At 38.6% G+C, this 16,444-nt stretch overlaps 1 protein-coding gene across 2 annotated transcripts in view; it reads right to left on the reverse strand.

Annotated features, from left to right (window-relative positions):
* Arhgap42 (Rho GTPase activating protein 42) overlaps nucleotides 1–16,444 on the reverse strand; it is a 297,464-nt gene that overhangs the window by 111,740 nt on the left and 169,280 nt on the right. For both annotated transcript variants that reach the window (XM_004661915.2, XM_045145457.1), the window contains exon 4: nucleotides 5,333–5,404. In XM_004661915.2, coding sequence (XP_004661972.1) covers nucleotides 5,333–5,404 — 72 coding nt within the window. The remainder of the gene's footprint in view (nucleotides 1–5,332; nucleotides 5,405–16,444) is intronic.

The raw sequence follows: 16,444 nt of genomic DNA on the forward strand, positions 1-16,444 counted from the left end.
TGTGAATATAAATAGTCTTACCTATTTCTCTCAGTATGCTGGCCAGATTGAAATTGTTGCTTGCCCTATAGAACTGAGTCTATACAAACATTAACAGACTTCAGACTTTCTGACAAACAAATGAATCCATTCATATGCAAAATCCCAAAGAATTCCCACCCCCCATTTTTAATGAGCTGTTGTGTTTTGGTAAAGAAAAGAAAGGACACAAATAGACACAATAAATCTAAATATATGAAGAAATCTACCACATTCTTACTTCAATAAACATTATTAGGTAGAAGTTTATCCAATATTTTTTGGCAATTTTTGTTGAGATATGAAACCCAAATAATAGTATTCAAGTGTAGTGTGAAGTAGTTCTCACATGACCTTTTCTTAAATATTTAAGTTCTTCATCTTTCTCTTCTAGATCTTGTCTATGCCAGACCATAAGCCTGAAGTAAAAGTCTACATTTTGCTTCAAAAGTTTTAGATTACCATGAAAATAAACATGCCACAAATAAGAAAATTTGGGGGAGGAGGTGTTGCAAATATATCCTTTACCTGCTAATGTTGAAAATCACATCCAAGTTTATCTTACTAAAAATTCTGTGGTTTCCCAAGAGCAAACTGCTATGGCTTGGGTATGGTTTTAGTGTCCCCCAAATGTTTGTGTGCTGAACACTTGGTTGCGGTATGGTGAAGTTCAAAGGTGGTAGAAGACCAGGAAAAGAGCTTAGGTCTTTAAAAGGGACTCATATTTTGTCCACTGTCCTAGGAGGTCTCAAGTGAGCAAGACATTGAGTGACTCTGGCTGTGCCCCTGACCCTGAATGGTTTCCTCCTTCACATATAAGCCCCTTCTCTTTCTAAACCTTTCTTCTCCTTGTCGTGGTGTTGAGGATCCAGGAGATCATCACAGTGCTATAGGGATCCTTCTTTCACCAGACTATAAACTACATACACTTCTCTACGTTATAAGTCAGTCTCAAGTATGTGGTTATGGCAAAACAAATTAGAAAAATACATAAGTCAACTCATCAACTCAGAGATAAGTGTAGGTATATTACAAAGATGAAATTGAAAGTTTATTTTAGAGAATAGTCCTTCTCTTTCTACAAAAGACCAGGCATTTTTTTTCCTCTGTGGGACACATGGTCTCATACACAAATATTTACCTAACTGATACAATAAGAAAACAACTTTAGAAAACATTTGGAGGATTATATGGCTCTGAATTCCAATAAAACTTTATTGATGGACACTGAATCTTACTTTACCAAATTTGCGGGTGACAAAGGATTACTCTCTTAATCAAAACACAGATTGGAAGTTCCATAACTAGTCCTAATTCAATGGCCACACATAAATCAATAACTTGCTTGACCTACAGCTTTCCAACTCCAACTTATAAACCATACAATAAACACTTTCAAATCTTCACAGGAAATACATGGAAATAAGGTAAATTATAGTAATACACAGCCTGGGCTCTGCAGGCTCAAAACATCATTTTAAGGTAGAAGAGAGAATTGCCAAGCATAAATCCTTCACTGAAAAGCTTGTCCTAGGTGCAAAGCACTGCAGAATGTGCAGATCCATGCTATTCTGTGTCACACTTCCTTTTGGGAATTTACTAAGAATAGGAATCTAGGAAGAGGAGATAAATCTATCCTGCCAAAGAGGAAAACTAAAGTAAGTTTTTGCTTGTTTTTTTTGTCATTGTTGTCTTCTGAGGTAGGGTCTCACTGTAGCCCAGACTAGAACTCACAGCAATCCTCCCACTTAGTTATGGGACCAAAAGCATGTGCCACCATGCCTGAGTACAGTAAGTTTTTAAAAGGAAAAGCAAGCCGGGTGTGGTGGTGCATGCCTTTAATCCCAGCTCTCAGGAGGCAGAGGTAGGAGGATTGCCATGAGTTCGAGGCCACCCTGAGACTCCATAGTGAATTCCAGGTCAGCCTGGGCTAGAGTAAGACCCTACCTCAAAAAAACCAAAAAGAAAAAGAAAAAAGAAAAGCAACTAATCTGGATCTTGAATGTTCCAACAAAGGCCCATGTGTTAATGGTTTAGTGTCCATCAGTCACACATTGTGAAATGGTAGAACTTTTGGGAAGTACAGCACAAAGGAAATCAGTTCACTACTGTGTGTCCTTGTAAGGGATGTTGGGATAATAAGCCATTCACATTCATTTTCTCATTCACACCTATTCTTTCCTGCTTACCCTCCCTCCCTTTGTTCCCTCCACTCACCTTCTTGGATACAAGTGACCATCTTCCTCTGTCACATACCCTTTGTTACTTATGCCAACTCTCACAAGCCCAAAGACAATGTACTAAATGGATGAAAACCATGAGCCAAAATAAATCTTTTCTCCTGAGGCTGGAGAGATTGCTCAGTAGTTAAAGGTGCTTACTTGCAAAGCCTCTGGCCTGTGTTCAATTCCCCAGTACCCACATAAAGCCAAATGGTCAAAGTGGCACATGCATCTGGAGTTCAATTACAGTGGCAAGAGGCCCTGTTGCATCTGTTTTCTCTCCCCCCATCACTCTCTGCATGCAAAAAGAAATAAACCTTTCTTCTTTTTAAGTTTATTTATCTCAGGTATTTCTTGTAGCAACAGAAAGCTGACTGAATCAAAGTGATGGCAGATTAGAGGCCTAAACAAACAAAAGCCCTGCAGTGGTAGGAGTTTCACTGCTAAAGCACAGGGGACACCAAAGGCCTGTGATTTGCTGAATGCTATACAGTAATAACTTGAAGCAAGGACCTCATGATCTGCAATAGAACAGAAGTTGCTCACTTGCTCTCCTCCTAGTATGATGTTCTAGTTACCTAGTAGGGTTGGTAAGTAATGGAGAAGTGACCCTGATGAGATGCAATAATCCCTCCACTAATGACTTCATGGTTTCGTTTAAAAACACATCTGACTTCCCAGTGAATATACAAAGGCACGGTATCCTCGTGAGTGTTCTCCATGATCTGTCTGGAATTGAGATGAGGACAAAACAAAATAAAATGGGTGTCAATGCTTCTGTTTCTGCTGTAGCACCTCAGAAAACCTAACCCTTTACAGGAGAAAACAGCAGTCCACAGCAAGCAAAATTCCCTCTTGTAGGATGGATCAGGAATCTTGTAATGCCCTAGACAGAATTTTTCATTTTAAGGTGAATTTTTCATAATGCTCACTATTCCAAGAAATACCACTGGAGAATTGAAATGTTGCAATGATCTGAAGTAAAATGACTTCTTTCACATCCACACCCTTTGGGTGCCTAGCTTAGCCACCTGCTACAGGTCAACTCAGTACTTGGCTCATGGGTAGGCAGGTAAAACACCAGCACCTGCCTCATAGGGTGTGCATGAATGCTGTCAGCCATAGGGGTACTGGTTCTGCGAGAGCACCTGACCATCTCTCAGTAAAAATCAGCTGTTACTATTTTTAAAAAGATTTTCAATGACAGACACCATATTTCATCATTTTCTTACTTTTATCTCCTCTTTTTTTCAGTTTTTTTTTTTTTCTGACTTGTTTTTATTCCCAAACATTAACCTTTGAGAGAGTTCTTGGGTAAAAACAGCTCCAGTACCCTGTCATTTCTCAGTCAATTATTTCCCTGGGTATGATCTAATCTCTCTGTCTCGCTGGTACAGGTTCTCTTAATGGATTCCAAATGGGTCTTGAACTCACTATGTAGCAGAGGTTGGTTTCAAATTCACAGCAATCATTTGCCTCAGTCCTTTCATAAAAAAAAAGAAAAATTATTTATCTGTTTATTTGAGAAAGAAAGAAAAAGAGAGGGAGAGAGAGAACTGGTGTGACAGGGTCTCCAGCCACTGCAAAGAAACTCCAGACAGATGCACCACCTTGTGCATCTGGCTTTACATTGGCACTGGGGAATTGAATCCTGGTCCTTTGGCTTTGCAGGCAAGTGCCTTCCTTAACCACTGAACAATCTCCCCAGCCCATGCCTTAGGTTGGAAGTACAGGCATTCCCGACCACATCTGGATTTACTCTCATGATTTTAATATCTAGAGGACTGAATTACTACATGATCTTTCTAATTACTATCCAAATGCATACTGATATCCCAATAACTCTAACTGGGAGTCCAAGAACTTCACACTCTTTAATGTGAATAAAGAACTCAGCTCCCATCAGTGTCATGGAAACATTAGGTGTTGTTCAGAAAATTTCAATCTAGAAACAATTCAGTGATACAAGTTTATACCACTGAGAGGTCATCTGTTGTGAAAGACGTCATGTCCAGCCTCTGCTCATGCCATGCTATCCCCTGCCCTCAAGAAGATTCCCCTAGAGACTGTAAGCCACAATAAACACCTTGACAGCTGCTCATGGTCAAATGCTTTGTCCCAGTAAGGAAACAGTAACTGCAACAAGTGCTCTGTCCCAGAAACAAGAAAATAACTGATACAATGCCATAACTGCGAGGGATTGTTCTATCAGTGGAAGAATGACAAGATCAAAGATGGGAAATTTCTGTTGACAGATTAAGGTACTGCAATACTGCAGCCAGCCAGGAAGGAAGGAAGGAGAGGTGTACAAATAATTCTTCAGAAGAAAGAATATCACTGCTGGGATGTGAGGAGAGGCTTTCCAGTAACTAAATGAAAATTCAAAACAGAAAAAAATATGGAAAACAAAGATTTCTGTTCTAGAAAGCATAAATTGAATGTACTAACATGATGTTGAATAAGTGGGTAAAATGTGAGTCTAAGAAAATGAATGCAAGTGAACTGCACATGGCTAGGCTCAGGACATTTATTAGTCTATTGCCAACTAAGCATGAATGAAATTATTTTTTATATTTTTATTTATATATTTATATATTTATATATTTATATATTTATTTATATATTTATTATATTTATATATTTATATTTATATATTTATATATTTATATATTTATTTATATATTTATTATATTTATTAAAAAGTATAAAAAGAATAGTAAAAAAGCTCTTTGGTAATTAATACATTTTCAAGATAGCCTCTGTCTAATTTTTATTTTATTTAGATTAGGAACAAGAGTTCTTATACTTTTAACACAATCTCACTCTTTCTTCAAGAGTTATTTCCTTCAGTTGTTGGTATAGTGGAATGCACTTACAATACACATACGTTTTCTCTACTCAGTAGAATAATATCATTTACTTTTAAAAGAACTTCAGTCTTTGTAATAGGCTCTGTGTCAAAAAAAAACAACCTAAAATTATGTACAGAATATTTTAAAAGGTCATACCAATTTCAAAAAGGTTGACATCTGAAATTATATCATTTTAATTATCAAGAGACTATCTGAAGAATAATAAGGAGTAGTACTTACTTTTGCCGCACCTATCTGTTCTTTTCGAAATTTCTCCAGGGGTGCAATTAATACATCATTAGCGTTTTGAATCTGAAATTAAAAATGCACATATATTAAATTCTGTACAATTTCACACCAACAATATTGAAAATGCTCCCCTTATTCAACTTACTGAATGTAGATTTTGTTCTCATCTATTTATAAAAATATTGTACAGTTGTACAGAATTTTTTCATCTATTATTTCACTTGATCCTAAAAATACAGTTGATAATGTGAAAATAAATATATTTTAGGGCAGTTATAGTTTGAATGTTACTGAAAAGCCTCTCCTCAGATCCCAGCAGTGATATTCTTTCTTCTGAAGAATTATTTGTACACCTCTCCTCCCTTCCTTCCTGGCTGGCTAGAATATTGCAGTACCTTAATCTGTCAACAGAAATTCCCCATCTTTGATCATGTTATTCTTCCAGTGATAGAACAATCCCTCGCAGTTATGGCATTGTATCATTCTTCTTCTAAATTTTAACTAAGAAATAGCATACTGGGTACTAAATTCATAATACCCTGACCTAATGTCATAGGTTTGAGTATCATTTAATTTTATTTTTTATTTATGAGAAGACAGGGTGAGGGGAGAGAGAGGAAAGGAAGGAGGGAGAGAAAATGGGCACCTCAGGGCCTCTAGCCACTGCCATCACACTCCAGATGCATGTGTCACCATGTGTATCTGGCTTATATGGGTACTGTGGAATCGAATCTGAGTCCTTAGGCAAGTGCTTAAACCACTAAATCATCTCTCCAGTCCTTGCTTTTTTTTTTTTTAATTGCTTTTATATTGAACCATACACCACTCTTAGATCTAACATCAGGATGTTAGAGTACCATAGCTAAAAAATGAAGTAAGGCTCCTTGTTCCCCTATTTAATTAGATGGCTCATACTTGGGTTTACCAGAATATTCCCATACTTACAATCTGACTAAAAAAGTATGTGATTTCATTCTGACAAAGAATATTTCGTCCCCATATTCCAAGTAGGAATTTACTTAAAATTTGAAACTGATTTTTTTTTTTTTTTTTTCGAGGTGGGGTTTCACTCCCAAGGCTGACCTGGAATTCACTATGTAGGCTTAGGTTGGTCTTGAACTCATGGTGATCCTCCTACCTCTGCCTCCTAAGTGCTGGGATTAAAGGTGTGCACCATCACCCTTGGCTGCCTAATTCATCTTATAATATGAACTGGCAAGAATATTATAAAAGGATGAAAGATGCAAGAGCCAGAAACTAGAACACAAAGACAGAGAAGTCTAGGGATAACAATATGCTGAAAAGGAACCATACCAAAAAATACAGAACAAAGCATGACCTTCAAAACACAAGAAGCTTAATGACTCGAGTTCAATTACCCAATAAATTTATACTGCCAGATGCACAAAGTGGTGCATACATCTGGAGTCTGTCTGTAGTTGAAAGAGGCCCTGGCATTTCCATTCTCTCTGTAGCTAGGCTTTCATCGCAGCCCCCAGGAGGGAGAGGTAGGAAGATTGCCATGAGATTAAAGCCAGTCTAAGACTACACAGTGAATTCCAGGTCCGCCTAGGCTACAGTGAGAACCTGTCTCAAATAAATAAAGGAAGGAAGAAAGGAAGAGAGGGAGGGAGGGAAACTGCAAAAGAGAATGTGTATGTATGTGTGTAGAAAGCTCACTCATAAAAAGTTGGGTTAGACTCAAAATAGAGGTACAGAAATGTAACTATAGAATCACTGTTAACTTTCAAACAGGAATAATGAAAAACCTTTTTTTTGAAAAACCAGGACTGTGTGAGACTGTTTTTGAGAATGAAGAGTTGGAGATAAGACGAGCATTGCTAAAGGACTATAACGTAAAGAGACAGAGATGGGCTCAGGAGTCCACAGGATAGGTGACTACATGGAGGGAGAAGAATCCAAAGTGACATTAAGATTTCTGCATTAGTCACTGGGACTTTGGTACCACATGAAGAACTATGATAACCACCACATAGAGACCAAGTTTGGAAAAGGAGGAGTCCAATAGTAAAGGTTAATTCTGTTAACTTGATTACATCAAGAAATTCAGACATGAGTGATGTGTGTCTTTGTATGTGTCTGTGAGGGCATTCCCAGAGAGGGAAGACCCATCCTGAATGTGGGGTGCACCAACTCACAGGTTGAGGTCAAGGACTGAAAGAAAGTAGGAAACAAAAGAAAGACAGCTGCTCACTAGCATTCCCCTTTCCCAACTTCCTGGGCTGTTGAGATGTGAACCAGCTGCAGTGGACCAAGCCACTCCTGCCATCCTGCCTTCCCCCATGATGGACTGAATTCCCTCAAACTGAGATAAACAACCCTCCTTGTCTTTCAGGTATTTGTCAGAGTCATGAGAAAAGTCACTAAAATGCCAAAGGATTGATTACATGTGATGTCCAAGGAAAACTCAAAGAAACACTGTGACAGAAAATTCCCATCTCACAATAGCAAAACCGATTAATAGGAATGAGTCTCTCTTTCTCGTGTGTGTGTGTGTGTGTGTGTGTGTGTATGCACATGTGTGCATATGTGTTTAATTGAGAAACCACGGATTAGCGAAGAAAGTAGATGAGAGGAGGATGATACACTAAATCTCTGACACCTATGTTTATCCATCTCTGATGGTATCTCTGACATTGCCAGGAATGCTTACATGCCTGTAACTACAGCATAGGAGAGGCCAAAAGAAGAGGATCAGAAGTTGAGCCACATATGAATCTGTGGCCAACCTGGCTTATATGAGACCCTGTATCAAAACCAAACAAAACCAAACCAAACAAGACCAAACCAAACAAAACAAACAAAACAACTTTTGTGGCAGTCATATAATTATGACCTGGGAGTAAAGTAAAAGACTAATGTTATAACAAAATGGGATAATTAACAACCACTCTCCTGGGCAAATCTTATCTCCTATCTCTAGTGTTTCTACTCTTTTTTAACTTTCTACATTGCCCACTTCCCGGGGCCCATAATCTCAATGGGTAATGCAAAAACCAAAGAAATAAAAAATTTGATGTGGCAAAAGTACTAAACTAAGCAGGAGGGGATAACCACAGAAATGATAGGGTAAGCGTTCCCTGTGTGCCAAATGCTACAGTGAGTTCTTCACAACACAGAGATTAATGTGACTTTTCTGTGAGTACTGAAGTCAAATGTAAAAAGTCATCTGGAATGTATTAAGAATGTGAGTGTTAACTAGACATGTCCAGTTTCATTTGAATCTTAACACCAACATGGCTAATAGTGCTCACCCCTAAATTATATATATATATATGACCAGCATTGGAATTTATCAGCTTGGATCCCCTCCTATTTGGAAGCTTTTTCCTTAACAGATTTTGTTCCCATTTCTGGGGAACCCCTCCAGTTTATAAAAGTTCTGCCTTCTTTCATTCTCTTAAGCTCTACAATAAAATCTTTCTTTAAATTTTATTTATTTATTTATTTGAGAGAAAGGTAGAGACAGAGAAAAAGGAAACACACAGAGAGTGAATATGGACGTGCCAGGGCCTTCTGCCTCTGCAAAAGAAGACCAGATGTATGCCTCCACTTTGTGTATCTGGCCTTACATGGGTACTAGGGAAAGAAACTCAGGCCATCAAGCTTTAAACCAAGTGCCATTGACTGCTGAGCATTAGCATAAACCCTGAGCCTTTCTTTTTTTTTCCTGAAAATTGTTCTGACATTGGTGAGATTTCAAATCTGAAATACAACATGGTCAGTGAGTGCTATTCACAATATGTGAATTGTTATTCAAGAGATCAAGATGCAGTGGGTGTGGTAGTGCACACCTTTAATCCCAGCACTTGGGAGGCGGAGGTAGAAGGACTACCATGAGTTCAAGGCCAGCCTGACATTACATAGTGAATTCCATGTCAGTCTGAGCTAGAGTGAGACCCTACCTTGAAAAAAAATAATAAAAATAAAAAGAGGTCAAGATGGAAATACAAATACTGAAATGTCATAGTGTGAAAAAGCAACCAGATTAGGCTGTTTCTGACCCCAGTGTTTGGAATGTCATGTCCATATACTCTTCCATAATATGTATTTAACTCTCCAATTCCAGAGTAGTCCCTGTCTAAAGCAGAGAAGGTATCAAAATTGTGGAAGGGTGCTGGAGAGATTGCTTAGTGGTTAAGGCACTTGCCTCTGAAACCTACGGACACAGATTCAATTCTCTAAGCCCCACCTAAGCCAGGTGCACAAGGTGGCACATACATCTGGAGTTCATTTGCTGTGGCTAGGGCCCTGGTGTGCCCATTCTCTCTTTCCCTCTCTCTCTGTCTCAAAGAAAAATAAATTAAAGAACAAAAACTTTAAAAAAAATTGTGGTAGAATTAAAAGAGCCTTGCTCTTCCTGCATACTCAAGGAAAATGCCGGTCAAAACCAAGAAAACTCTTAATATTGGGAGACAAAACCTGCAAGTTTTTTAATCTGCAAAAATACAGTTCTGGTTCACATAGACATCTTCCTCAGATTGATGAATAAATATTGATAAAACTCTTTCTGGGCTGGGTGTGGTGATGCACGCCTTTAATCCCAGCACACTGGAGGCAGAAGTAGGTGGATTGCCAAGATTTGAAGGCCACCCTGAGATTACAAAGTGAATTCCAGGTCAATCTAGGCTAGAGTGAGACTCTACCTTGAAAATCAAAACAAAACAAAAAACAATAAAACACTCTTTCTGAAGGGCAATTATTTTTGGGAAGCAAAATCCATTCACAGAGTTCAGGGGGTTTCTAGATCTCTTAACACTTGTAGAAAGTGAGTTTGAGTTTGCCGGGCATGGTGGCGCACGCCTTTAATCCCAGCACTCAGGAGGCAGAGGTAGGAGGATTGCTTTGAGTTTGAGGCCACCCTGAGACTACATAGTTAATTCCAGGTCAGCCTGGACTAGAGTGAGACCTTGCCTTGAAACCTCCCCCCCCCCCAAAAAAAAAAGAAAGTGAGTTTGAGTTTGAGTTTGGATGACCTCACTAGGAAAAATACAAAAGCAATTCAAAGACCCTTGTCCAATACTAGATATAAACTAAAGTCATAAACATGTGTTCTTCTGGTAATCTATACACTAATATTTACAATCCTTAGGTAGTGACTAACCCTGGGGCTTAAGCAACTTATTATTACAGATACTACTAGCCATATTTAAACTTTTTGAGTATGCCGATGCCCCTAAAGCATTACAGGCTATTGTCAAGGGTCTTGGTTATCCATCATAACTACATGGTAAGAGCCTATTGCTAAAGAATCCACATGTGTAGGCTGCACTGAAAAATCAAGTTGGAGCTGAGCTTCAGTTGACTAGCTATCAAGATGCTAAAAAGAGTCGTGTAGCCTGTCGGTAGAAAAAAGTCATCCATCAATGGTCTTAACCAGCAGTGAGCCCTGCAAGCTTTACAGCTGGCCAGCCAGGTCAAATGTACCAACTGGTACAATGGTGGCTTGTCTGCTAAAGGAGAAACCTACTGCTCTCTGATTGGACCCTCTCCATGGGAGGGAATTCATGCCTGGTGCTGAAATCCTAATCAAAAGTCTACAGATGGGGAAGCCATAAGCCCTATGGGGGAAACTACTACTGTTGTTTGGCTAAATGAATGTATTATACCCACCAAACTGCTCTCTAAGTTACTTATGTTTATGTCCATATTCATGCTACTCTCACGTTTGGTTAAATTCTCTTTTCAGATGCTGATGATCACTTGGGTGACTCAAAGCTGAGAACATGATAAGAAGTGACAGTTGAGTGTGCACATTAACATATACCCTTTAAGGCTCAGGGACCATTGCAGAAGGGGTGGCAGAAAGAATGTAAGAACCAAAGGAAGGGGAGGACTGCTTGTAATAGGGTCATCCAGACACAAAATGACCTTGATATTTATGACCTTACTGTGGCTGATGCTAAGTACACAAGACCTGTATAATAGGACAGAAAATGATGGCATCAACATAGAAGAGAGATTAGTTAGAAAGAAGAAGGAATTTAGTAGAGGGTGGATTTGAAAGGGGAAAGGGCATGGGAAGGGATTATGATAATAACATATTGTCTATATTTATGGAAGGTATCAATAAAAAGTTTAAAAACAAAAAATTAAAAAGTAGTTATCAATGACATGACCTCTTTTCAGCAAAAGAAAAAGCAGCAGGTGACATATTGAGTAATGCCATGCAGTCCTGCATTTACCAAGCAGTCAGGCTCTAACTATGGGTCAGGTTACATTAAACCAAGTAAGAAGTTTCCAATAGCTCTTCTTTTATTATCTCAAGGGGTCCTCATGAACAGCCATAAGAGTATGATCAACTACTCAAAAGCAGTAGCTACAGCTTCTTATGTGATTAAAAGAAAAGACTATCCAAATGTGTGGTTATGTCTTACTCCACGTACACATAATAAAATTGTCTATAGCCCACAGGTGTTTAAGAGCTATCCTATAGGAATTTTCAGTGCTGGCTTTTCACTACTGAGAACCTTACCATAATTTGGCAAGAAAAATAGAAATTAAGTAAAATAAATCTTAAAAGTAACTCCTTTTACACCTTGCTCTCACATTTTCTCTTTTTGTAGGATTTGGTTAAAATCCAGTATTGGTACCAGTCACAGCATTGTTAATTAATGACTGTGTATCATGTTATTTGGTGCTTTTTTTTTTTTTCTTTAACAAGGTGGGAGAGTTTTCAAGGCAGGGTCTCACTCTAACCCAGGCTGACCTGAAACTCACTCTGTAGCCCCAGACTGGCCTCCAACTCACAGAGAGCATCCTACTTAAGCCTCCCAAGCGCTTGGACTAAAGGAATGTGCTCCACAACTGGCCGTATGTATATGGAATAACTGAATGTCAGAACAATTATAATTGCTGCCTCATATTTTCAAAGATCAAAAATATAAAAAGTTTGGAAGCAAGTACTTGATATTCTGAAGTACTCCCTTAAGTATCTGCTAGAGAAGGTAATAACAGAGGATGCTATTTAAAGAAAACATAGGTGGTATTGCACATTGCAAAAAATAACTTCCTGTCAAGATGTCAATATATCAAATCCAAACAAAGAAAGTATTTCAGATGACATCTACAAATAGTCTCCTACGGAAGAATGGATTATTTCCCACTAGGTATTTACAACTGGAAAATATCACATTAGTGTTCTAATTTGTGTTTGTGAACCAGCATTCCTCCATCACCTTGTCCCAAACCCTATCCACTTCTTCATCTCAAGAACCTCCAAAAACATTTGTGGGTCAGCGAGCTAACATGGGACTCAGCTTGGTACAATTTGACTTTCTACAATTCCATAATACAGTCTTTTTCTAGATTATCAAGCTGAGTTCTGATTTCTGAAATAGAACCCAAAGATTACCGGTCAGTATATGTGGAAGAAAACCCTAAGAATAGGACTTGCATGCAGTATCTTATCAGAAGTCAAAGATTGCATGCATTTTATTTATATCTTCAAATATACCACAAACTACTATGAAAAATCTTATCTTGATCTTAAAAATGCAAAAGCTATGTAAGGCTACGTAGATAAGGACACAGCTATTCCTTTAATTCCTACTAAAATGAAACCTACAGCTTCAATACTCTAGGGGTTTGATCCCACACAGGAGGGCTATGTTCCTTTGTGGACTCTACTGCATCTGGTATGTTTAGCTCCAATTTTGACCTGAAATTAACATAATTTCATCTACCTTGTGGAGAACTGAATCAGGTATTCCTCACAAACTCATATTCTAAGTTTTGGCAGCCCAGTTGATGGCAATTAAGGAGGTGGAGGCTTGCTGAAGGAGTATAGTTGGGGGAAGGCTTTGGGGTTTTACAGCCAGCTCCCTCTTGCCAGTGTTGGGTTCATTCTCCTGCTGCTGTTTTCCACATACTGTGGCAGAGGTGATGTTCAGCCTCTGCTCATTCCATGCTTCCCCCTGCCATCATGGCGCTTCCCTTGAAGAATGTAAGCCAGCCGAAACAAAGCTCAATTCCTGTCAGCTGTATGTGGTGAGGGGTTTTGTCCCAAGGGAACAAAGGTTCTATGCTCAGAATATTAGCCTTCTTGGCTGTACAGGAACAGCTCAGGAAGGCGACCGTGGTGGTGCATGCCTTTAGTCCCAGCACTTGGGGGATGGGGAGCAGAGGTAGGATGATCATCATGAGTTTAAGGACCCTCTGAGCCTATGTAGTGAGTTCTAGGTTAGCCTGGGGTGGAGTGAGAGCCTACCTCAAAAAAAAAAAAAAAAAAAGAATGGCTCAGGGACAAAGTGGCAAGCAACTCTCTCAGCTTCAAGAGCATATGGAACTCCTGAACATTATATTTTCTTAATAAAATCATCTATACTCATAGATAAACAAATGTAAAACTATTCAACCAAGAAGTTGTTGATTTTCACGGATTCGAGCAGAAGAAGGGAGGAGGGAAAAATAGACAAAATTTCATCTACTCATCTAATAATGCCATAACTCTAGGTTTGTACCAAATGAAATTCTCCAAGTGCTAAGTTATTTGAAGAAAACAAGATACTAGTTTTAGCATTTTGATTTTGTTATTCTTAAACTATTTTTGCTTCTTTTACAAAGTAATCTCTAATAAGGGGATTTAAACAAAGAATACTTTTGAGTTAGATGTGGTAGGTCACACCTGTCATCCCAGCACTTGAAAGACTGAGACAAAAAGATCACAAATTTCAAAGTCAGCATGGGCTAAATGCCAAGACCCAGCCTCAAAGCACTATGGAAACAATGGTAAATACCAGATATAACAATACATTTCCTCACAAATTTGTGTTTATATTTATACTTAATCACTATCGTGATATTTATTTCTGTTTGTTTGAGTGTTTATTTGTTTTTTAAGGTACAGTCTTACACTAACCTCTAGCCCAGGCTAAACTGAAACCCACTCTGTGGTTCCAGGCTGGCCCCAGACTTACAGCCATCCTCTACCTCTGCCTGCCAGTGCTGGGATGAGAGGTCTGCGCCGCCACAACTGACTCATGACAACTTTTTTTCAATTACTTTTTTATTGACAGAGTCTATACTTACAGACAATAAACCATAATTCCCTCCCCTCTCCCACTTTCCTCTTCACAACTCTACTCTCCATCATATCCTCACCCTCTCTGTATGAGTCCCTTTTATTTTGATGTCATCATACTTTCTTCCTATTATGAGAGTCCTGTGAAACTATAACAATGATTATTTCTTAATGTATAAATATAAAATAATGGAGCTTAAAGGGAATCAGAAAGAATCAGCTTGCTATTCAGCTATAAATAACAAGAATATACATCAGAGTTCAAATTAAAATTGACATCTTAAAAACTACTGGAAATTGTTTGATCAACTATCCTATAAGCACATGTGCTTTAACAGGCTTCTTTCTATTAAGCAAAGAACATGAATTAAGGAAAGCACTTGTATAGACTTTGTAAAAAGATGGTATATACTCAAAGGTTATGTATGGTAGATGCTTGTGGTGGTTTAATTCAGGTGCCCCTCCCTCATAAATTTATGTGTTCTACATGCTAGGCCCCCAGCTGGTAGTATTTGGGAATTGGAGCCTCCTGGAGGCAGTGTATGGTTGGGAGCAGGCTTATGGATGTTATTGCTTTGGCACACTCTCTTGCAGCCAGGAAGTGATGTCCACCCTCTGTTTATGCCATCTTTTTACTCTGCCATCATGAAGCTTCCCCTTGAGTCTGTAAGTCAAAATAAACCCTTTCCTCAAACAAGTTGCTCTTGGTCGGGTGTTTTTTCCCAGCAACACAAGCTAACTGCAACAATGCTTAACTCATATTCAGAAGCTGAGTTCTCAAGGTAGACTTAGGAAATGCTGTTTCCTCTGTTGATTCTCTTCAATATATACTCCCTTATTTGCCTAGGTAAAATGTTCCTTGTGACACTGGTAAGGTGACTTCAGCTAGCCTTCTACCTTTGTACACTCCAGTATGCTGGAATTGCCTGCCCCTAGTGCACTACTGTAAAATTCCAGTGCTGCTCCAGGTTATTAATATGAGGTGGCCAAAATTGACCCCATAATACAGCTGCCCCCAACAACTGCAAACTCTGGAAAACACAATTCCTGACCTTAAAATCCAAAATATCATCTATTCTAAGATGAGCTAATCATAGCCTCAGAAATATTTTTCCATGTTTTGTCTCCTGATTTAATTGGTAGAGAAAGTGGTTTTATGTGTAAGGGCAAGAGGAAGGAGTTTTAGCATATGAATAAACTTATATCATTTAGTTTATTCACTGACAGTCAAATCCCCTCCTCCCAGCATGTCTTAGTGCTATTACCTCTTATTGACATTGTGGTATTCATTACAAAAGGTACCTTTTGACAGAGAAAATAAACTTGTCCATCTGTTTTAAGTTTCTCATTTATGAAATTAAGCAAAGCCCTGATAATCTTATAAGTTTATTAAAGAAAAAAATCATTAAGCAAATTCCCAGAGTCCATTATTTTATAGCAATTACATTTTAGTAGATGAATATAATGTATTCTAATCATAGTTGTCTAATACTTAGATAATGTAGATTGCTAAAGACTTAAGAAAGATGGCTGATACTTCAGTGTATAAGAAATCCCTGAACCTGACATGGTGGTGCCTGCCTTTAATCCTAGCACTCAGGAGGCAGAAGTAAAAGGATTCCAATAAGTTCCAGACCAGCCTGACTCCCCTACTTCCACCAAAAAAAAGGGGGGAGGGAGGGAAGGAGGGGGACAAGAGAGGGAAGGGGAGGGATGAAGGAAGGAAGAAGAAGAGGAAGAAGAAGAGGAAGAGGAGGAGAAATTCCTGAAGGTGGTTAGTACAGCTTTACATGAATAGGGAGAGGATGAAAGAGAAGAAAAACAGAAATTATTCAGAACAGAGATTCAATATATAGGAAGCAGAAACTGACCTAACAATATGCAGTAATGAAGAAAGCTTCAGTCACAAAGGTAGGGCTGGAATGTGCTGAAGCAGGTTCATGGGCTCATAGGACCTTTGGGCACATCTTTACACCATGGCAATCAACAAACACTACAAACCAGGTTTCTAACACACAGAGGCACATGAGTCCATCAGTGGCACAGGTTAAATTTTTATA

Source organism: Jaculus jaculus, chromosome 3, assembly GCF_020740685.1.
Source record: "Jaculus jaculus isolate mJacJac1 chromosome 3, mJacJac1.mat.Y.cur, whole genome shotgun sequence".
NCBI classification, from domain to species: Eukaryota; Metazoa; Chordata; class Mammalia; order Rodentia; family Dipodidae; genus Jaculus; species Jaculus jaculus.